Here is a 23,249-nt window from a genome sequence, read left to right as displayed (position 1 = left end):
CTTGAAGAGTACACTCGCCATTTGTGTTTGCGAGGAAAGAAAACACCCGAGTTTGGGTCAAGCGTGCCTACGCTAACACCTCCGAGATGGAGAGGTTGCGTCAGTACTGCGTCGCTACGGTCGACTGAACCCTGCTAGTCTAGTCTCTTCGTAAGCGCGGTTAAAAAACACCACGGTGCGCTGAAACATGTCAACACTTCTGCAAGGAAATTTATGTGCTTAGGCGATGCAGAGCCTTACCCCTCTACAGGATGTTTCCCACGCATGATAAGCAGCGTCTGAGGAAGGCGACGGCCTCGGTGCTGAGCGAGTTAAGATTATTCAGGCCAGTCCTGCCCAGACTCAGAAGACCCTCGGAGGAGCGCAGCTGGCGTTGCCGCCCGGTGGTGTTGGCATTCGATTCCTCGCTGCCGGATGTTACACTGGAGTTTTTACACCTAAGCAGAAACATGTGAGTGCCCAATCTTTTTCTTTTTACACTGGAATTCTCGTGAACTACAACACTGACCCAGCGCTAAGACACGAGTGCGCTAAGATGAGAAGGGAGTTATCAGGTGGTGAAAAATTTCTCTAAGAAGCTCTTACTCATGCTTTCGGCAAGATTCAGGTCACGTGACCAATGATTAGCGTGTTTATGCCACATCGCGGTTTGCGCGGGCTGCCAAACATCCGCGGCGAGTAAGGTGGCTAGTTTTGGAGTAGTTTTTGTGCATCAGGGTTAAGGTGTACAAGCCCAATCAACTCATCCCTCAACTATAATCGTTTCAGAGAGCTTACGGCGAGGAATTAAGGTTGATTAGCGAATGTACGGCAATATCAGAGAAGGAAACCCGGACGAGGTGGCGCGGGGGGGTAATGTTTTACGTACTCCAGCTCGGTGAGGACTTCCTTGTTGATAAGGAAGAAGGCACCAGCACTATACCGTCGTACAGTGAGGGGAGAATAATGGTTTTCAGTGCGGAGCTGTTACGGGCGAGGTTCTCTTGAAAACTGCGTGCACCGAAAGAAGTCGCGTAGACAGATTGTGGGGCAATCTCAACTTTCTAGTTTGATGCATAGTGTAAATTAACTGTAGCTCTTATTCTGATGTTCGCATCTCGATAAATGCTTATTGATATTAGCCACCATGACCACCGTAATGTTACGGCGAAATTTATATACTTGTCACGATTAGTTAGTTCACAGTGAAGTAGTAAATACTGCAGAATTCCCGTATGCTACCCATACATGACCTTCTACAGGATGGAAACGGACGTACCCATGTTCATAAGCTGGAATAAAACTTTAATCCTTCCAAATTTTCTTCAAATAATTATGTAAGAAGTGTGCACAATCGCAACTTACCAGACACCTTGTTTTGTTTCGCGCACTCCTTGACTGCACCCCGGTCAACAGAGCCACATCGCCCGCGTTGTTGGATGATGTGAAACTACACAGGCAGTCCACGTTGTTGGAGTGGAATTCACTAAACTTTTTAAGGCTAATGGTTGCTCAGCTATTCTGTGTCTGTGGTGGTCGCTGAGAAAAGTTTGAAAGGGTGGATGAATCTTGAATTCATAACCTAGAGCACACAAGTTCAAAGCTTCGCGCGTACAGCCTCTTTGCTTGGGACATTTCGTTTTTTCAAAATACACAAAATAATGAGTCTCATACACGTTCTGGACCAACATTTAACACGATGCATATGCCCGATCAGAATACTTAACACCTAAACAATTCTTCACTTTCTCACAGACACTGCTGCTTATAATTTCTAGTGAAGTCCTTTCGTAGTATTCCGTTTAAAATGAGTAATTCAGAAATCATCACAGTAAATTACCCAGCGTGTTACGTGGCTATGAAGTAGTCACTTTCGTATTAAAGAAACGACCATAGTTGTTATTTTCAGGTTTCGACGAAGTGGAGGCGTCGAAGTTGTCGTAGTGCCCGTACACGTTTTCTTATCACCTGGCGCATTTTTATGGCTTCAGCTACGTGCGTCCTAAATGAGGTACCAAAGTAAAACTTAACAGGAAGCATTCGTTTGTGAAAACACGTCATATTGCTTTTTTTTTTGGTTTCAAGCTGATTATCATATAGCATGACCAAAATCACTCGTAGAAAATGAGTTCCCGCAATTTAAGCTACCGGTTTAACTAAGCTTTCAATCATTCTAACGCATCCCCATAATCAAATCAAAAGAAAAAGACACTTCCGATATACCATGAAAATAGAACTCGGTATTTCGCGAACAGTCACTTGTTTCAGACAATGTTAAGCAGTGAAGAAAACAAGTTTTAGAGCATTGCAAAATATCAGAGAAAAGAAACCTTTTTTTTCTCGGAACGTCGACCAAACGTTTCAAGTGCGAAGAAAATAGTTGGATGGCAGGAGTTACGCGCAGACTCATGTATGAAGACTTCGCGTTGCTCAGAACGCCCAGTGTTCTTCACGCTGGAAAAGAATTGATTGGCGGTTATATGTACACCCCTGTTGGGCATTGTGCTACAGAGACAAAGACGAGCAAGTCCAGAGATGACAAAGCTACTTGCACGGAAAGACGTATTCCGCAAAAACTTCCATACGAACTCAATACACGCCATCATCCCAACATCGATAAGATAGTCTACCACCAAGCAAGATCGTTCCACACAAGCAGCCACACCACAGCTTATATTCACACTGCAAGTGTATTAGCCTTGAAAAACGACGCAAACAGCGTTCATTTTTTACAAAAAAAAAAAACAAAACAAATTCGGTGTCGAGTAGGGGAAACAGCGATTGGGTAACACACTTATTTTGTTCCTTCTGCACCAACCAGACAGATGGTAGAACCGCTCGGTATAAAAAAGAAGAATCTAGCTGCGTATACATCCGTCGCTTCTGTTATAAGAGATAATATAAATGTGTATACATATAAAGTAACCTGCAAAATACGTTTGATAAGTTATGTGTCATGCTACCCTACTTATTAAGTCTATGCCGTATAGAGATCATGGCTCGCCTATATGTCACCCTGCAAACGGTCTTTTACCGACAGATTTTTCTTCGGCACGCCGTAGTGAGACCTTAACATGAGTATGACTCATCAATTTGGCATGCACATGCTAACTTCCTGCTAACAGCACTGAGACTACATGGAATCATTCCGCCCGTTTCATCCTGAACTTCTTTCGTTCGGCCAGCGTTACCTCTATGAAAGCTAATAATGTTCACTTATCCGCTCTTTTAGTGCGCCGCGAAAGTTCTTGCCCTGACCTTTTCCATAAGATTTTTCGTTGTACTTCCCATTTCATAACACTCTCTTGAAGCGACCCCCCTACGCATCATATAGCAACGGCCGTCTGTCAAAGTGGCCGGTCCCAGCCTCCGAAACAACCTGTATTTTGAATTCTTTATTCGGAAGGCTGCAAATGAGCGGAATCATCTTGCAGCCTCTGACGCTGCTATGACTGATGTCACATTGTTTAGAAACGCACATTGTAACCATTTCACGTAACTTCGCCGCTTCAATTGTGCTGTCATTTCTGTTTTGTTTGTTTATTTTGTTTATGTATGCGTATGTCATTCAAGGACTCTAACATCTTGAATATTGCTGTGGTAACTGCCCTGTCTCTGCTTCATTTGATGCAGTCCTTTTTTATCGTTTTCATACAGCCAGTCCGTGCACAACTGTTATCTGCTGCATTTCTTGTTTGCCTACGAGTTGTACCTGTGTAATCAACACTTTTTTAATAGTTGTAGCCTGAAAATAAATAATTGAACAAATAAATAGATTAATAATAATAAATAAATAAATAAATAAATAAATAAATAAATAAATAAATAAATAAATAAATAAATAAATAAATAAATAAATAAATAAAGTCTGTATCTTTTAACACGTTGTTTGGACACACTGACACACATAAAATTAATGCAGTGTTGCATTTGGTATTTGCAGGTTCTAATCAGGATGGGCTCCAGCAATAGTAAGATAACACCAACATGTAAGTGCTACAAACCCGTTCTTGCTTACCAGGACAGTGCATAAGCTATAAGCGTAAGCATAAGATGTAAGTTTGCCAACAATGGGAGTGGCACTGTTCAGTGTTCCCAACAAAAGAGAAGTTTGAGAAAGATAGCTGAGCATTACGCACTATTTTTTTTGGTTGTAAATGAGTGTCATGTGTACGACAGCACTAGAAATAAATAATCGGCTACGAGAATTACAAAGGAAAAAAACTAAAATCTGCAATTACCATCAGCCTACAACAATGTTTACGCTTGCCGCTTCGCGTGCTTGATTCACAAGCGCGTTGAATCAAGAGACGAGGAAGTATTCCTAAGACGAACTTCAATATGTCGGGAGAAAATCCTAGGGGCAGTAAGGTCGCCACGTATTTTGAACGCCAAAGGGTAATGGAAATAGAAATGCGTCTATGAGCCACATGCTTCTGGTGGCAGCGGTCATCTTCACTGGTCAAACCTCTTGAATGGGTCGATTGGAAATGTGGGGGCATATGTTGACGACCAAGCCAAGTTCGCATCGGCGAATCTACCATTAGCCTGTGACCCCAGTGGACGTCCTCATTAGCAAATACTTTTGTGTGGCCAGGTATACGACAGCTTTTATGGTTACATTCTGGCTTAACACTAGGCAACCTGTTGAGGCTAAGGATGGGCCAAGCAGCGTCGTGCACAGTGCAGTCTTTGTCGAAATTTTTTAGGCCAAGCCGGAAACGCGCACGCCGCAAAAAATCAAGTGTACAGGCCTATGTCCCGAGCGTGGCTGAAACACTCTACACCGGAAAGGTAGAGAAAGCGCCTTTATTTTTTTACTGTCATAAAATATTGTGCTCACATATAAATGTACAGCTTATACTGTGCATTTTTTGTAGCAGCGAAGGCTTAGGATTGGCCTAAAAAATTCCCCGCATTTCCCCGAGGGGAAGAATGTGAAAGTGCGAATGCACGAGTTGAATTTGCGCGGTTCGGTAATGTTCGCGAAAGAGAGATCTCACACACACATACAACTACAAAGAAAGAAAGATGCATTTATTCACAGACACCTATTTGTGTTGTCGTTGTACTTGATTGCTAGAGCGGATCTCAGCTTTGAAATTTCGTGTCAGTACTCCTTTAAGCAGGTGCATTAGCCCTTCTCACGCCCGATTCTTGGCCAATCCCCCACGTGGGTATGTGCCATGTCAGCGGCCAGGCAGCGCGCGCCCATCTCCCCCCGTTGCCAAGGAAGACGAGGAGATTCCTGGCCAATCCCCCACGTGGGTATGTGCTATCTCAGTGGCCAGGCTGCGCGCGCCCATCTCCACGTGCGCGGACATCGCCGGTGGACGCAGGTTCAGGGTCGCTTAAGAAGTGCATTGCACTTAAAAATTGTTGCAAAGGGTATTCATCAGGCTGCGGGTACCGTGTGACGACGTCTGTCCACAAAACGTAATTCTTGGTTTAACGTAGGGCCGCCGCATAGCCACGCGTACGCCAAGCTGCCACATAATTACTGCAATATCATGTTTTCGTCGATTTGTTTCTGTTGTTAGTGCGCACCATTTTGGCCGTCGCTACTGTGCTTTAGCGGGGGTGATGGCCTCGGCGTTGTAACGGGCCAAGCAATGGGAAGAAAGAAGACTGAAAGAAAACGGAAGAGGGGAATGTCGCGAAATTATAAAAGGGACGGCCGTTTTTTGAGGAGGTGCGAGACGCTCAGGACTCCAAAAGTGTGAGGCGGATGGAAGTTGCCGAGCCCGCACCGGAAACGTGTGTGAAAACCGGTCTCGGCATCTAATGATGCCCAATAAAGGAAACGCGAAACCCGGTGTCCACAAATCAAGCGTCTTGTTCTTTCAAGTTGTTCGACCTGCACGTTCATCGGTCCTTCGAATCCTTCGTCGTCGTCCTCGTTGCGGGACTCATCCGAACCACGTGACATTTGCGCGGGAGGTTCAAACACGATGTTCCAAACATGCTTGGTTGCGCCGACGCCCTGCGAGATAACGACAGAGTAGCGCTCACTGCTGTGCGTTCGCTGACCAGGCAATCACCTCCTGAGACACAGCAGCTATGCGCCTTGACCGAGAAGACTGCATTTCGCACTGCACTTAAATTTCTCATTGGGCACTATCGTAATCGTCAGGAATTTTTTTGTAAGTTTTCATCGTACCAGACCGAAGATCATTCATTACTCTAAACTTAGAAGCTACAAATCACAACCATTTATTTTGTAGAACCAGCGCGCTGGCCCATGTAGCAGTTAAGCATACATTCAAACGAAGAGCCATTTTGCGTTTGTATTGCCAACAGATAAGCACACCATAGTGCGCGTTAAAGTAGTGTTCCGTGTTGCGGACACGTAGAGTAGTGGTTAAACCACACAGGTCAGCCTAGTTTAGCGGCGAAGTCCGCCTGACGCCGCGCGTCACTTGTTTCTAATCCCGTTCCAACAGCAAAGTTCTAACTAGAACGCGCGTAAAATCTTCGTGCAACCCGCTTTTCACGGTGCCGGGTTTATACACTCGCCGGTGCATACTTTTCTTTCACAATATTTAGGCAGATACGCGGAGTGGATGCGGCGCGCAAAAACACGTACACCGATGCGCCAGGTTTGCCAGCGTGCGTAAAGCAAATGAGGAACCTCTGACCGACTAGACTATCTAATCGCAGGTAGAAGAATTAAACTCGCCGGAAATGACACGGAAACGTTCGAGCCGCGGTCATATACCCAAGCAGAAATTGAACGCTCAACTTGAAAAAAAGTGGCCCAGGAGGATGGTGTTAGAAAGCACAGGTGCCAGCACTGAAGTAAGCAACGGGTGTATTGATTACAGGGGCGTGATTCTCGACTGCACTAATTCTCGAGGAATTGGGCAATTTGCCCTGAGTCTTTTCTGATTGGGTTTTAGTTTTGGTTGCGCGCTTCCGGTTGGCAAAGTGGTTGTGTATGCTGTCGTCATCTTGACGTTTCATGACGTTTCCGGGCACCAGTTCTAACGTTTGCCTTATTTCTCTTTACTAAACGCGCATAATTCTTGGCCGGCAAGGAAAAACTAGACATAATGCACCGGACATGACAACGTAACCCTGTCTTTGCTCTTCAACAACAATACTGCTTTTAATAAACACCCTCTATGTGATTGGCTGAGAAGGCGTGACGTAATTTAAACAGTTGGCGGGAATGATTACGTCACACATTGGCAATCTTAGCCACCTGCCCTTCAGGGGAGGAATTAACCCACCATTTCGGCGGGTGAGCAGGCACGCTAGGCGGATGTGGCGTCCCGTTTGTTTCCAGCGTTGCGTTCCCGCGACGTATGTTCACATTTTTCCGAGTGCTGCCTACACGGCGTGCGCGCCGTAGCGATTCGAGTAGTCGCGTTCGACTTTTGCGGTCGACACAAAAACTCGTAAAGTGTCGATAGTTATCGCCCTGTCAACCGTCGTTCAACGGCTTCAGCGTCTTCTGGCTCTACGGCTTTGCAGTCAGCTGTGGGCGTTCAGCTGTCCACCATCGGCCCACCACGTGAGGGCTTCTTTTTGGCGGGTTTGTAGTCCGTTCACATATCTCGTACTGAAAAGCTTGCTTTCTGCTCGCGGCAGTTATATTAGCGACGTTTACGAAATTCTTAACGGCACGTTCTCACCGTCTTGCATTATGGTCGCTGTTTATGCTGCTCTGTTCGCGTCTGTCGGCAATCGCGAGCTGTTGAAGGTTTGTATCGCCCGTATCGCCCATGGCGTTTGTTTGTCTCTTGTTTATTGTGGCGTCATGAACATCACTTGTTATCCTCGACGCTATTTCTGGACAACGTGCCTTGTGTTAACCGATCTTAACATTGTAACGAAAATGAACTTGCAGTACGATCAATGGATGAAGTTAGGAGCGTGACAGGACGCTGTTGGGAAGGTTTTCATGTGTGCGTGTGGTTACTGAGGGCGTTGTAACACACTGCTTTAGCCTGTTGCACTCGTTACTGCATCCAGCCCTTCTGCTTGCCAGGAGTGCCTGCCAAGGGATGCTTACTTGGTTATGTGTTTACATCATTAATAGTGAGGCCAGTCGGCGTTCAATAACCGATGGAAATTCAGCCGGAATGACCCGGATAATGCAGGGCGGGCAGGAGCACTGCTTGTGCGGTCTTCTCTGTCGTTTGCCCTTTTTTTAGTCATCCTAGATTGTTTATTTACTGCTGCCTAAACGGTGTTTAATTCCTCATGTTCCATTTCTTTCTTTTACTGCATCTCCTGACTGCAGTCACGGTGGCCCTAGCGTGCCTGCAGCACTTATCCTGCCATTCTAGCGGGAACTGATGTTTGCAGGCTACTTGTCACAACCAAACGGGTTCCGGCCCTTGCCTGGCTTATAATTGATGGTATACTTTAGATACACCGCTGCGTTCTAACTATGCGTACGTTTAAAGCGAGGGTTTACAGTAACGCGGTAGTTGATAGCCATGAAGACAGCAGCGTGCGCATTGATAACCAAACTCAGTTATTCAGGCCAATGTCAAAAAACCAAGCTAGTGTACGTATCCATTCCAGCCTGACATTTTCAAGTACAAGTCTCTCAGTAAGTAGTGAAACAATTAAGAGGTAGGGACAGCTCATGCACTGCTTATTTACTACCTTAATTTTTTTACTGTTGAAAATTTATGGACGGTACTATATGTACCACCTAGTGAAGTCCCACCAGAAATTGCTATACGAACTACCGATAAAGTGCCATCTATAAGGCGGGCTGGCGTGACCTTCGTGCAAACAACATCGTACGAGGTTTCCGTCACGACAAAGTTTGCACTGTAGTCTTGGGTGTTTGGGCTGACCACAGGGCCGTTTACGGCACCTCTCAGCTTCCAATGGAGGAAGGAACAAAAATTACGTGGTCGGCCAGGGCACAATACATGGTGTTGGTCAACACCGTAGATATACGGTGCCCCGGCTGCCCGCGTCTTTTTTCTAATTTTACTTTTGAGTTTTTCGTAAGCAAGTATGTATCTGGTGCCCCTATGCTGTCTATTCGTGGTTTTTGTAAACACTAAATAATATCGCACGGTAGCTTTATTCCTCTTCAAGAGATTTGTAAGTTGCCAGATTGCTCCGATCTCGCATGGTCTCTATGGCTGCAGGGCTCTACAATGTCTCGGGTTACATTCCTGGCTTCCGAGGCTGCATTGAATTCATCAAGCCAAAAAATTACCTTCTGTATGCGATGTCTTGGTTTATGTTAAAGATCGTCGAGTGAGAGGTCTACTACACTGCTGTGTGCCTCATAGTGCGAAGTGCGTTCAGTTTTAATCGATTATGCAGCAGTTATTTAATGCCGGCTCATAGAAATTCTTGACTGCAAACTGGAGAAGGTGCACCTACCTCGCCTTGAGCTGTTAAACTATCGTAGGTTGGCTTTTTTCCACGACCTCTAAGCTGTCTGAGAAAGCCATACAGGGCTAAGAATGTTGTAAAAAACGCCTATGTGTAGCAACTCACCCATAGCGTTTAAAAAAAGCTTAAGGCACATTGTTTTGCAATGCGATGTTTGAACGTTTTACGCCCCTCTTACCGCCCCGCTTTTATTGTTAATAAAGGCACTCTGTATATGTAGACACAGCAAAATGAAGCAGGAAAACATATAAATATTTTTTCAGCCGCACAGTGTCACAGGCTATGCACCTGACACAATGCTGACGCAATGAACTAGAAAATACATGGAAAAGACGGTCTCTAAGATGGAGGAAAACTATCGAGTATCATCTGCATTTAGTTTAAATAGTGACATCGTGTTCTGGTGTCCACCCCGAGGCGTGACAATCTACGCTTGCTGGTGGACTTTCCTTTCCTGTTCTTTGACAATAAATTTATTAATTCATTCATTGCCCAACTGCTGGGCAACCGCTAATTATTTTATGCTATGTCAGGTGCCCATGATTGTGCTCAAGTATGTGAACTTTTACGAGTTTACATGTTGATAAAAGAATTTTGTTCTCTCTTCATTCATTCACTGCAACTCGTTTGTGCTCATGGGGTGCATTCGGAGTGTGGTGCTTAGCATGATCAAAAACAGAATACGCCAATTCAGTAGGACTCAAGATATACCTGATCACAACACGTCTACTTCTGAATGCTTAAATACCTGAAAATATATAAAAAACGGCCAACTTAACCAACTGAAGGAAAATAAGCAGCCTTACCCCTTCATCGTAAAATAAAAAGAAGACAAGAAGAAACTATTTTATATTGTTAGAAGGTAATTAAAAATAGGTCTGTACGCAAAAGGTCCAAGAAAGGGTGTTGTTTCTTATGCTTTCAACAATACATCAATGATGGCATTGTTTTACAATATAAAGTGAATTTTTGTTGTAATAGTAACTCGGCTTCAGTTGGTGTTGTCCTTTCCGGGTGACCTATGAGACCAAAGGTGCAATCTAATTAACAGTACGGCTATGTTCGTTGTAAACATGATAGAAAACGAGCACACAAATACGCATGGCAAAACTCAGCACTTCTGTTTTGTTGTTTTTCATTTATAGTAAATTTTGTTTTGTCCTATAGTACAACTCAATTCTTGAAACCCGCTTTTCCGAGAAACCTGTTGAGCACAATTTTTTATACCAGGCAATATTACGTGCAATGGCTGCACAACACTTTTTGCCTGAATATAAATGTGGCTAAAAAGGTCTGTTATTTTCAAGCAGGCAGTTTTCATTGCCAGTAAGATTAAATGGGGCCAGATGCCATCTGTGCAGAACCCCGTGTGACCGCAGCATGGGAACTGTTGTCCAGTTTTTTGCAAATCGCTTGTTAGCCCTCCGGTAACCACAGCACGTGTAGTGACTGCCATAATCGTTGTCTCAGCCTTATAAATTCACGTGAACCTTTCTCCTCATTATTTAAAACAGATTTCCTTTTTTGTTGTTCAATCCTGTTTACAGTAAGCACTATTTTTTGTAGAGAAAAGGAACTAACACCTAAAGAAAACCACTTCTGTTTCAAAAATGCAATGCCCACAATTAGTATCATACTACACAATGAGAACATATAAACGTTAAAATGTTAAAAATTTGCCATATACAAAAATAACTAATAAAGTGTGCCGCTGGGCATATTGGTTTTCCATACATAAACAAAGGAGTGCTTCAACGAGAAAGGATAAGAAAAAGCGCAGGGGTGTTTTCTGGTGTGTTTCACTACAACGGAAAACGATGTTTCGGCTCTGAGGAAGATTAAGTGCACTACATATATGGTACTAGGAAATATCCAAGCAGCATTTCTGACTCGCCCCGTCTTTATCCGAGCATTACAGACAGTTTCTCTTTTATTGGTCGATGAAGAAGTGAAACGCGCCGAAAGCATAAAATCTGCATTCACACCGTTCAGTTGCATGGTATGGCTCGTTAACAAGGAACCACACGACGTACAAAGAAGCTCGCAAGTCAGCTCAGAATGGCGTATCAAGAAATTCTCGGCGAGCTAGAGACGCTGGTGAAGGATATATAAGCTTGCCAGTCGACACAGGTCTTGTACTTTACTTAGACATCAGTAAAGCATTATGGGACAAAGCAATGAGGCCAGAAAGAACTACCCTCATAGTGGGCAAGTGTTCGAACCACTGTGGCGTGTTGACGCTGCAATCAGAAAGTTGGCACGCCAGCTTTACAGCCCTGGCGCGAATCGTGTGAGTCAGTCCGGCACACAATTGAAGACTTCCGCGTTATTACTGTGAGTAGTGGCAGCCAGATTGGTGAGATTGACCCATGGGTGATCGGTCAGAAGCAGTGACAAGCAACCATGTTGACTCTCTGAATGCTTGAAAGTGTATGAAAAATATAAAAAGTGTTCCTGACTGCACCTAGATAATGCTATATCAGTGGCGGGTATAGCAAAATCCGTCGGGACTTCACTAAGTAGCACATATAGCATCGTCTAAAATTTAAAAAGGTTCCATCAATTCTTCACAATTATAGGTTTTGACCATAGGGTATCCACAAGCAGGAACCAACATACTGAAAACTGGGAACTTTTTTAATTGAAATTCAGTGCAGATGAGTTCGACAGAAAACAAAAGGACTATGCTGCACTTCAAACTGATTAAAACAGAATAAAGCTTATTCCCACTACAACAAAGCATGTAGAGTTGACCAGCTTCATGCAGTAAAAATGGTTTAATATACCAAGTAATTTGGAGTACGCGGAAATTCCTACAAGAAACATTGTAAACCTGTAGCGAGTTCGTACCTTTCGTGTCTTTCGCTACGTGTGTACTCTTCATGCAAGTACCAAGGATTTTATCACGGTAGTGGATAGGCACAATTAGCTTCCAATTGTTGCAAGTGGTAGTTGCAGGGTTCCAAGCTGAACAGAGATGCATGCCTTCTGTGAACGAAAAGTTCGACATTCTACTGAAGTGCAGCCGTACAGTAACAAAGGAAAACTGCACACCTTTGTGGGAAACTTGGAAGTAAAGAAGTAAGAAAACTTTGTCCTTCGGAATTGTTGACAAGCGTTGTCATCGCAGAAGCTTGCTCCCTCTTAGGCGTCCTAGATGCATTTTGTTGTAGAAATTGTACGTTCCTTCTAGTTTCCCTAACTTTCTTTTTGAAGAGTTCACGTCATGTTTGTTGCCTTCATTTGAAATGGTGAGATGCTCGGGCATGTGAAATGTTAGTTTATTGTTACCTGCTGGATTTGATCAACATCCATGCACTTCATAAGTTGTATAAATTGGTGTGGCAAACCTGTGGGCAACCCTGTCTGTGCCCCGCCATGCATGTGCCGCAGCGTCTGTGCTACGTCAGGCTCCATGAGATTTTGGTAATGGACCTGTTTCTATTAGCAATCTGCGCATGCGCGGGCTGGTAATCCGCCATTCCAGGCAGTCTCTTCGGTCAAAATAAACAAAAGGGCGCCCCCTCCCCTTGTTGCTTGTGTAGCAGCCATACTTTCTAGCGCTGCAAGTTTTTATTTCTTCTTTTTTGACAGCGTGTGGTGAGTTGTACATACACGCAAAGAAGGATTTCAAAGGAAAGGGATGAAGACTTGAGGTTGGTCATGGTGCGAGCACATGGCTACCAGCAAGGGGGTGAGCTCTGCAAGCATGGCACAACATGGGAGATGGCATCACGTGCACTGGTTTCATTTAATATAAGTATAGAATATAAAAGTAAATCGGCGTGTGCATAAAGCATTTCTTCAAAACCAATATTTGCTTTTTGTTCTCAACTGTGCATTAAAAAGCACTTTTCTTTTTTTGTAATTTTTATTTTTCTTTGCTATTTTTCTCTTGAGTTCGATCATGTGACCCAGCAGCTTACTAGGAGGCGCATAGAAAAATACCGACCATGCATTGGGTTCTCTTTGTCATGGGGAGACTTCTACTGCCCTCTTATATTGCGGTTACGCCAAACAAATAATGTTTATCGTATTGCCAAACACAGGAGCAAACTACGGCACGTTATTAGTATGCTCCCTGATCGCTGACTTGCAAACAGTCGAAACTATTAATTCTTTCTGTAGAAAACACGCTTTAAACCGTGCGTCATGCGAAACTGCGCCTGCTGCAAATTCGCGGACATTTCGCGGCACCGAAAGCCGGGGCAATTTTTTGCCCTATTTTGCTTGTATTTTGAGACAAAAACAGCCGCCATTTTTGACCTGTTACGTAACAATACGTCACTTTTACGCAGGCTGAAGGTGCTGATGTGTGACGTAATCGTTTACGCCAGCTGTTTAATTTACGTCACGCCTTCTCAGCCAATCACAGAGAGGGTGTGTATTACAAGCAGTATTGTTACTGAATAGCGAAGACAGGCCTACGTTGTCAAGTGCGGTGCATTTAGTCTAGTTTTTCATTGCCGGCCAAGAATTATGCACTTTGAGTAAAGAGAAATAAGGCAAACTTTAGAACTGGTGCCCGTCAACGTCATGAAACGTCAAAGCGACGACAGCACACACAACAGCTTTGTCAACCGGAAGCACGTCCAATCAGAAAATCCAATCAGGAAATCCAATCAGAAAAGACGTTCGGCAAATTGCCGGCAAACATGGCGAATTGCCGGCAATTAGTTCTGTAGAGAATAGGGCCATTGCGCCTAGCGACAGCCCGCGATGCGTCCCTCAAGGGTGTTATCACCAAGGTGCTTTACTAGACGGGCGTTGGAGTGTAAGCCGAGAGTGATCAAATAAAGTTTACGCAAGAAGGCCTTGAGCGGAGCGCTGATTGTGCCAAGGGTATAGATAAGGTGGTGTATAAGGTACGCTAAACGCGAACAGAGCTTCCAAGATACGAAGCAAGTGATATTTTTGGAGTGTTGCTCTTCCACCGGGAATTCCTCGATGCAAGTGTTAAAGTCTTTGTGTTATCTCAGCATATCGTGTGAGCAAAAAGCAAAGAGGGGAATGTTTTACAAAGCAAAAGGCTATAATAGCCCTTGTTATCGCAAGAAGTAGGACGACTACCGCTGGAATCTGGCGATGGCCGTTTGAGCTGCTATAGTAATGGCAGTTATGGTTATTTGTTGCTTGTCATAATTAGTTAGCTCACCACAGAGCTGTACAGAATTAGGAAGTGCTGCGTGCTGTCAATACATGGGTTCCTACCGCAGGCATGGGGTTATGGGAAAAGGCTGGAACTTCGGGTTTATTCGAACTAACCGGGAAAAAAACGTACAAAGATTGTAGGCTCAAAGGACTATTTACATATTGGAAGTATTATCAGATGTGTGTGTAGGATACCCGTCAGTTTTATAATAAATACCATGGGCTTTTACGGGAGGCGTGTGGTTGCATAAATTGCCAACTGATGGCGACTGCTGTGCTACGTGGAACAACGGAACTAATTTTCGCTTTGAAACGTGTGTAATATAAAATTCCCGCTCAATCTTTCATAGGTTTGCTGGGACCGAATGCTGCTATTTGTTTTTGGGCACATCGATAGGCAGTATTGATTAGCTTAAACCAACGCGTAAATTGATGGGCTGTATAGTTATTGAGGCATTTGTAAACAAACGAGTTTGCCAAAAAATGTTTATTCTCAATACTACGTTGGTGTTACGGAAAAATCCTGTTCAACGGTTTTTACACATTTTCATTGGTTACTTGAATTAACAAAAACTTTTTCGACATATGAACAGGCCTGCAAAATAAAACAAATTCGTGGAAAAGATTCTTAGCACTTGTCACTCCCTCAGGGGTGTATTGTTTTTTAATTCGCAAACATTGAGCTCGTACACAAAATTAGGACTCTGAAGGAAAGTTTGACATCCACCTAAATGCAGCCATTAATTTCGATTAACACCTGTCCTTCACTTCGAGTTGTTGATCAATTCGCTTTCGCGCTACTAACGACTAGCCTCCTGATTAGCTCATTTGGTGAGCGGCTGCTCCGGTTAACAGCAGTGGTCCCGGGTTCGAATCCTAGACCAGGACGAATTTTTCTTCAACAGCGAAGTTTCTGAGAAAGCTGTATAGCTTTCCTTTGTAGCCGTATGGCTGCATTTAGGTGGGTGTCAAACTTTCCTTCACAGAAACTTGCTTCACCTAGGGGATTTCCCCTAAATCTGGTCGATTAAAATTAGGGCTGTGCTCGTTATATATGAAGCTTCTACAAATAGCGGGTTGGCTGCGCGTTCACATCACCTTTTAGGCGTTCTCGGCTAGTCAGGGGTGCAATTTCAACCTATTCTTTACGCTCTTTTAGCGACATCGCAGGGTGAAATCCTTATAATTGGTTTTGTGAATTTCAATGGGTAACATTTATCAGGAGTAACCACGTGGTTGCACCAAGCAGTAAGTGAAACGTGTTTGGTGGTATCTTCAAAAACTCCCGCTTTGCTCTGAAACGCAGATCTGCTCCGTTAGTGTTGGTTAGGACAAACCGTAAAACTGCTTTTTAGAGTTTCTTGCGGGTACATATATAGAAAAAATCACTTAGATACGCAAACAAGTGAGCGAGATAACCAGGAATATGGAAAAAGACAGTTTCCCTCCTTTTTTTTGGGGGGGAGGCGCATAATTTCCGAAAATCCCACATGAGTGAGCCCCTACGCCGTGAGATAAATATAATCGCGAATTCTGGAGTCTCTAGGTCTAGTAGTTTCGGCTGGGAGTTCGTGAATAAGTGAGTCAGTCAGTCCGCCGGTCAGACACTTCGTTTTATAGCTGTAGATAGTCTTTGTTGAGCTGTTGAAGCCAGGAAATTTTGTCCGGCATATTTATCTCTCTGTCTTTACCTCGATGCAGCCACCCACGCCCAAACCCAAAATAATTCTTAAAAGAGACGTTTATATAAGCAAAATAGTTCTAAACACCTAATCAGGTGGAATGTTCATACTCCTTAACATTGTTGAGCAAAAAGAAAACATTAGGCATATTTGGCAAGAAACCAATGCATAAGCGACCTTCGGACTGACCTTTAATTAGACTATATGGCTGCTTGATTTTGCTACGGCATATAAAAAATATGTCTGGAAGGAATATATATAAAAGGGGGAATGAGGGGCCCATTGAATTAAGACAGAAATATTTGTTAGCGAACAAGAAAGCCATGGAAAGCAAGGGGGAGAATGTGGTAAGTCATTAAATCAGATAAAGAATTTCGAAAGACAAAAACTGGAGAAAAAATTCCCGCCGGGGGGATCCGAAACGACAACCTCCACAATACGCGTCTAGTGCGTCTGGTCGTGGGTTTAATCTGCGCCACGAAAAATGCACCCATTAAAAAAAATCACGCCATATCCATGGAATGAATGATGATAAATGGGGTGAAGCTCGAGAGGGGGAGCTCATCGGTAACCGTAACTCTCCCGTGAAAGTTCGCCCATTACATCATTAAGAAAGACGTAAGACTGTGTGCGTACATCGTACAAATCAACTTTTATTTTCGGAGTCAATGCTCCCAGGCCCAGACCTGGTGAAAGACCCCGCGCCATCGAGGACTACCCCGCACCTCCACCACAATTTGTCACGTAGGATGGGACACAACGGTAAAGAAAGAACTTTTATTTAGGGCGAACTTGTGCCCGAACAAGACGAGAGGAAACGAGCAAAGGTCCTTGCGTCTCGTTCGATCTCCGAGAACGACTGCCTGCGTTCGTGGCGTGATCTCTTGCGTGATCTCCCCCTCGCAGTGCACGTGCGCTCGCGCCTCCGTTGGCGAACACAGGCAAGCTCGCGCTCCCGGTGCCGAGTTTCCGGTGCTGGTTGCAGCCGGTTCTTGCGCGTGCAACGCGGCCCACTTTGCGACATCTCCGAAAGCATGCGGCGGTCACGTACCACGAGACACAAGGGATGGACAGACCCATGGCTTTAGGAGCTTCGCCCCTGAAACACTGCCGTGCACCGCCCATTCTCTCACAACGCTGGCACTCGCCTGATATGCGGTGTTGCTGCTACGCTAGCACAGTTAGGGCACTTTAGCTACGTCGAGCTCGCAGCCCATTTATTAGCTCTTCTAAATCACATCAATTGCTATAGACGGCAACTACTCTGGGCACTAATACAGTGTCACTTAGTGTACGCTCATTTCTTCCAAATACGAACGCTTTGCGTCTGTCTTTTTGCTCTAATGTATAGGGTTATCTGTCATATTTTACTTGCATAAGTTTAGCGAAATCATAAACTCTGCGTAAACATTTTTACAAGGATAAATGCGTTTTGTATATATCTGCAAGAAAAAGTCATAAAAACGAACTATTCTTCCAATCTTAAATAAGTATACTTCAACAGTATAGGTCGTGTGTGCTCCATTAGGAGCTGAGTATCCAAAAGGTTTACCCAGTTGAATTATATGTGGTGTCGAGATAGAGTCCTTGAATACAAGATATATGGGCGGCTGCGTTATACTTGAACAAATTAAGAAGCTGGATTTTCCCGAGAAATTTTTAAATAGCAGGACCGAGCGGATGATGGACGATGGACCGAGCTTTCTAAACGATTGCAGCACATACCTAAAAACTTCCGCGTTTGTAGAAATGGTAGCGATATCAATTTATTTTTACAAATATTTATCTTAAAGGTCGCTTACATAATCTAGTGCACCATACTTTTGTACATTTATTCAAAGCAGGCAAAATAGGCTCCGTTCTCTATTATTTTCTTTGAGTGCAATGTGATTTTTGTCTGCTTTAGTGTATAGGGGAGATGGTGTAAGCACAAGATAAGCAGTAGCTCGCTAACTCTGCAAGTGGAGCAGAGTTACCTCCGTATAGGCGAGCTTGCTGTTTTCCCGAGTTTGCTGACAAGCAGCCTGCAAAAGGCCACCGAGGTGCCCCTGGAACCAATTTATTGGAAAGGGAGGATATCGAGAAATAGCGAGCGATAGGGGCAATGGTGCTACACTGATCGGCCGCGCCAGCGCAGCGAGCGGTCTCGACAGCAGGCACCGCGCAAGATGGCGCAGCGGTTAATTTTGGCCACCGCTCCTGGTCCGTAAACTTACGCACATGGCTGCGCTTGCAGATAAGTGTTTAAACCATTCTCGTGGTTGCAGTACAAGGCAATGTTGTTTGCCTATATATACCACCTGCGCAAACACTGTTGTGTCCCATGTGTACTTTTTAACCTCGGCACGCTTCCTTCGATGCGAAAGATGCTTCAAAACCACTGGCAAAAAATCGACAAAAGTACCTGCATGGTACGTCTGAAAGGTCTCCCTTTTGCCTATCAAACCATGCAACAATAAACACGGCGTGTTTTTACAGTATTTCGAATATTTACAGCCGTAGTCCTCATCCTTTCCACTTTTTTTGGTACCAGACGATCGCGATTTGGTGCTGCTGGTTTGCAGGCACGTTGGCCAGCAAGGGGCAGCGGGTTACACCCGGACCGACCTGGGCTTGGTGGTCGTACCGGGCCATTGCCCCCGGATACGTAGGCACTGTGATAGGCGCAAACCCTTCCCATGGAACTCAAGAGGCTGCAGTTGTCGTTCTGTGGGACTCGGGAGTGCTGGGCACGTACCCGTCTAATCAGACAGGCTTCAGCCCGCTCAGGCTCTTCGACAGTGGACCAACAGGTAAGAATTCTCTAAATACCCACCCGCTTACTGTGGCTAAAAATAGCGGGTCTTCTTGGTAATGTACATGCTGAATGAAAACCAATATTTGATTCTCTGGGCTATGCAGCGATTTAAAATGTTCTTAAGCGGAAGAAAGCAGTAGTATTCAGCGTAATAGATTGCGCCTATTTTACCGTGGAGACATTTCTGATTCCCTCTCACCATCGGCTGTGTCTTGTAATTTCGAACCACCGTGACAACCGGCCGGTAATCGTATGAAACGCATTCAGATTAGCGCACATCTTAATTGATATAAACACAGAAAGGGGGAAGTGCATCTAGGTTAAATGTAAACTACGTACGATAAGTTCCCTTTATTGGAGGACGCTGTGCCTCTGTGCGTGAAAAGCGATATCGTTATCTTACTCGGTGGTAAGGCAGGCTATTTAGCGTACAAATACGTTACGCCGCATTAACCAAACGTGTAATAAAAGCGAGCCTATAGGGCTGATGTTATCGTATATCGGAGCCCGTGAGCGGTCAAACCTTTCCGCTTTTGCATGCTTGCACGCCGCCTTTAACAGCGGAGTTTTGTAGGTCGAGCCTTTTCGTAAATACGCTGTAGGTCGTGCGTCACGCCAGGTAGGAGCAGGTTCCCGGATAGAAAGCGATAGAAAGCCTAATGGTCTTGCAGAAAGTGGCTTCACTGAAACTTCGCCCTCTGTCGATGGGTCTGGGAACCGGTTTCGGCGTGGTCACCTGCTCAGGTTCCCGGAGCCACCGATAGATGGTTCAGTGGTCTCGCACGGGCAGGTTCTTCTTCCCTCTTCTTGGGGAGGGAGAGTGCAGCTGGCGATTAGCTGTTGGCTTGTTTTGCGGGGACTGAAGAATTCGCTCGATGACGGCGCTGCCGTTTACAGGCGTGTGCCCACCAACGCTCGAGCAGACGCAAGAGAACCACAGCTCCGCTGCTTCAGCGGATTTTACACTGGGTGGAGCTTGATGTTGTTTTTTGGTCAGCTTTTTATGATTACGGGGTTTGAGTGGGTGTCGAAGATGACGCCGCGGGATTTTTTGTCCTGGTCAACGCCGCCTAGGTCGTCTGTTGTTTTCCGCCGCAGCTAACATCTAGTTTCAAAACAGTCCAATTTCGAAGCTGGGTTGGTAGACTCAAGTTGACACCCAGCATAATTTTATTTTTCTGGCTGCAGCCCTTAGGCACTCCTAGTTATTGTTAGTAGCTCTTAATGTGAATGAACGCATTGAACATTATGCGTTCGAGGAGGCTAGTGGAGTAGCTTGTAGTCTCGGCAAAGTATTTTATGGAGGGTTAAAAAACAGCTTGGGAACTTGGAACTTGTGATTTTTCTCCAGAACCTTGAAATAGGCCTCAGGTTTGATCACAATCTCAATGAAGCACCATGAGCCACGGAACGTACATTGCAGTTGAACCCTTGGGATTCAAAAGAATTAGCAGCCGCGACACTATAAATCAATAGATGTCATAGGTGCACTACAAACTGTACCCGGGTGGCTGAAATGTAAGATCGTGATTTTCGAAATGAGGAGAATGCCTGTCACTGTTCTGTAACTTAAACTCCAAAACGTGCCAAGACTACTGTACAGCGTCTTTTAAAATGAACCCCTCCGTGGCACAACACCGATGACCTAGACGTCGCGAAAATATTTAACCCGAAAACGTGCACCTCGTCTGCCCACTTTGTATAGAGGCGACCACATAGACGAGTTGTTCTCAGTCATCAAGTTAGTAGCTGCAAGTACTATGCTTCTTGTCATCGTTAATCGGTCGTATGTCATGAACATTATCTCATCTTGAAAAATTCCAAAAGATAAGGTTGCTTCGAAGCACGCGCAATCCTTCTTGGGAGGCTGTTTACTTTCAACGAGGTGGACGCCTGGGGGTCTCTGACTGTCAAAAACAAAGCTTTTGATTCTACGCTAATGAAGGCTCAACGACACTGCAGCGCCACACCGTGAAATCGCAGCTGCAGCCGTAACGCTGGCTGTGCGGCCTATTTTGAATGCACGAGTGTTGTTTGTCCGTACGAATCGACATGCTCTTGGTAAGCAGGAAGACCGAGTTGTGCTGCTTCTGCTTCTCAAGCTGCGCATGTCTTCAACAGGCTTACGGAAAGCGGCTATATTTGGGTTTAAGCGGCAGGAGTTTCTATCTGTGCCAGTGTTAAGGCCAGGCTGTGCTGGGTCTGGAGTTTAAAGCACACGTGTTATTGACGAGGTTCCTACCAAACGGTTTTGCGCCCGTGGAAGTCACGTGAACACGTTTTACTGCAAAGCCAACTGGTAAATGCTCCCAAGCTCCCAATCTAGCGTGCTTATCTTTAAAAAATATCAAACTAAAACTGGATGCTTGGACGAATCTGCCATTGCGCGGAGATTCATTTACTTTTCTTATTTCTTAGTTCACAGGGAATTCAATGCCCCGTCCGGTGCCAACACATGGCCATTTACGGAGGGGGTATGGTTCCAGATAATGGCGGTAGCTCTTGTTTCATAGAAACCATGCCGAAATAAATTATTTCAAAATTAGCCGCTAATTCTACCGAAACATTGAAACGATTTTTATTTTCATTTAAAATGTATATGTAAGTATGTCACAGTGAAGTCATAAATATTGTAAAATTAGAAGCTTCTATATATTCATGGTGGGAAGGAAACGGACATTCCCTTCTTTGTGCACTAGAATAAACGTATATCACTTGTAATTTTTATTCAGGTAACCAACTACGAAGTATGCTCAATGTCAAAGTACACACCGCCCTGTTCTGCTTTATGCACTTCTTGAGCTGCGGCCCGGTCAGAGGAGCTACATAGAGCTCCGCTGGTGATCCACCTTTGCGGAGTTCAATGACGCTCCATTTTTCCTTACTAGTTGGTGTTATCTCTCTTCTTCATAAAAGGTCGCAATTTAGGACTCAAGCGTAAACCACTACATGATCGGACGTGGTTTGGATGATGCCTGTAACTTGCAAAAGTAAAGACAAGTGTCATTTAAATATTCAGTGCCAATCCATTCGAGAAAGCGGACGACCAGCCTAGATGTAGGTGACTCCGTTGCTAAAACAAAGCACGTTTGTTTGTAATATGCCCTTGAGCGTACTTCCTAGACGTTAAGTAGCTGAATGGAAATTGGTTGGTGTACAGGCATGGGCAAGTTCGTTTTCCTGCACTACGAGCCCGTGTATTCATAGCAAACGGGAAGTTCACAATATTTACGTCTTGAATGCAAACTACTTACACATAAAATGTGAAGAAGCCCGGAGAAGTGTTAGAGTCGTCTTAGCATATAATTGCCTTGTAATGTTTGTTCAAAATATTTTGAATAAACCAGCAGTTACAGCCGCTTGTTCTAACCATACTACCACTGTAGACGCCCATGGTTGGCAGCAGATTAGAATTCCGCAAAGTTTGCAACTTCAATATGAACTAACCAATAATAAAAAAATAACCTAACTCACCGTAATATTACAATCGTCCTAGTGGCTACTTTTCCTATATTTAAAAAAATCAAGTCCATATTACAAGAGTTACACCCGTTTCCTGTAACAATATTACCTCCACACACGGCGAAGAAATGACAGCAGCGTCAATTCTGTAGCATTTATTTAGCTGACGCTCTCTCCCCTAGGTGGCATGGCGCCATCAAAAAGCCAAACATCATAATCATGATCATAAGCTCTGTAGCGTTTAAAATTGCACTGTGAATAAATAAGTCTGACGTGTATACAAAATTTTCCGCAATGGTATGGTCGTCCTAGCAGCTAGTTTCAGTATTTTTTTTTTCAAAGATACTTAACGTGTATAGCGAGCTACTGAGCATTCACCAAAAAATTGGCGTTGTCACCAGATGTTTTTATTGGCTTTCTGCCAAAACACGCAGGTTTTGACAGAATTTTGACAGGTTTTGGTGAAAACGCAGCTATGGTGTTAAAACACACGCTTTAATACGACAAAATGCGCCATCATGCGAGAAGCTTTCTTGGAAGCAGTCTTCATTGCGTGCCTGTTATCGCAGTGGTCACAGATAGCAACTAATTGCTATTGGAAACATGAAGAGTAAACAGAAAAATCAATCAACGCATCTGCGACGACTAGTTCCGTCTCCTACTTGTAGAGCTGTGAGTGGTGCAGAGGTAACAGGAACAAATCCTGCGCGATTCGTAATACTGATATGGTGTCCCGTCTATCTCTTGGACTATGAACGTTGAACTTACACTAACGGGGTCGAAATTACGGCTGCGGATTCACAGTT

General features: G+C 44.4%; 1 protein-coding gene across 1 annotated transcript in view; it reads left to right on the top strand.

Moving 5' to 3' along the window:
* Nucleotides 1-203: 203 nt before the first annotated feature.
* LOC144138755 (E3 ubiquitin-protein ligase MIB2-like) overlaps nt 204-23,249 on the top strand; it is an 81,341-nt gene continuing 58,295 nt past the window's right edge. Inside the window, exons 1-3 of the mRNA XM_077671167.1 lie at nt 204-451; nt 3,923-3,968; nt 18,749-18,976. Of these exons, the coding sequence (XP_077527293.1) occupies nt 3,935-3,968; nt 18,749-18,976 (262 nt within the window). The 5' untranslated portion in view covers nt 204-451; nt 3,923-3,934. The remainder of the gene's footprint in view (nt 452-3,922; nt 3,969-18,748; nt 18,977-23,249) is intronic.

The sequence above is a fragment of the Haemaphysalis longicornis genome, unplaced genomic scaffold (genome assembly GCF_048455015.1).
Source record: "Haemaphysalis longicornis isolate Haplotype H1 unplaced genomic scaffold, Haemaphysalis longicornis Haplotype H1 scaffold_5, whole genome shotgun sequence".
Lineage (NCBI taxonomy): Eukaryota > Metazoa > Arthropoda > Arachnida > Ixodida > Ixodidae > Haemaphysalis > Haemaphysalis longicornis.
The sequence above is the reverse complement of the archived record's forward strand: the minus strand, read 5'-3'. Positions and strand labels throughout refer to the sequence as shown.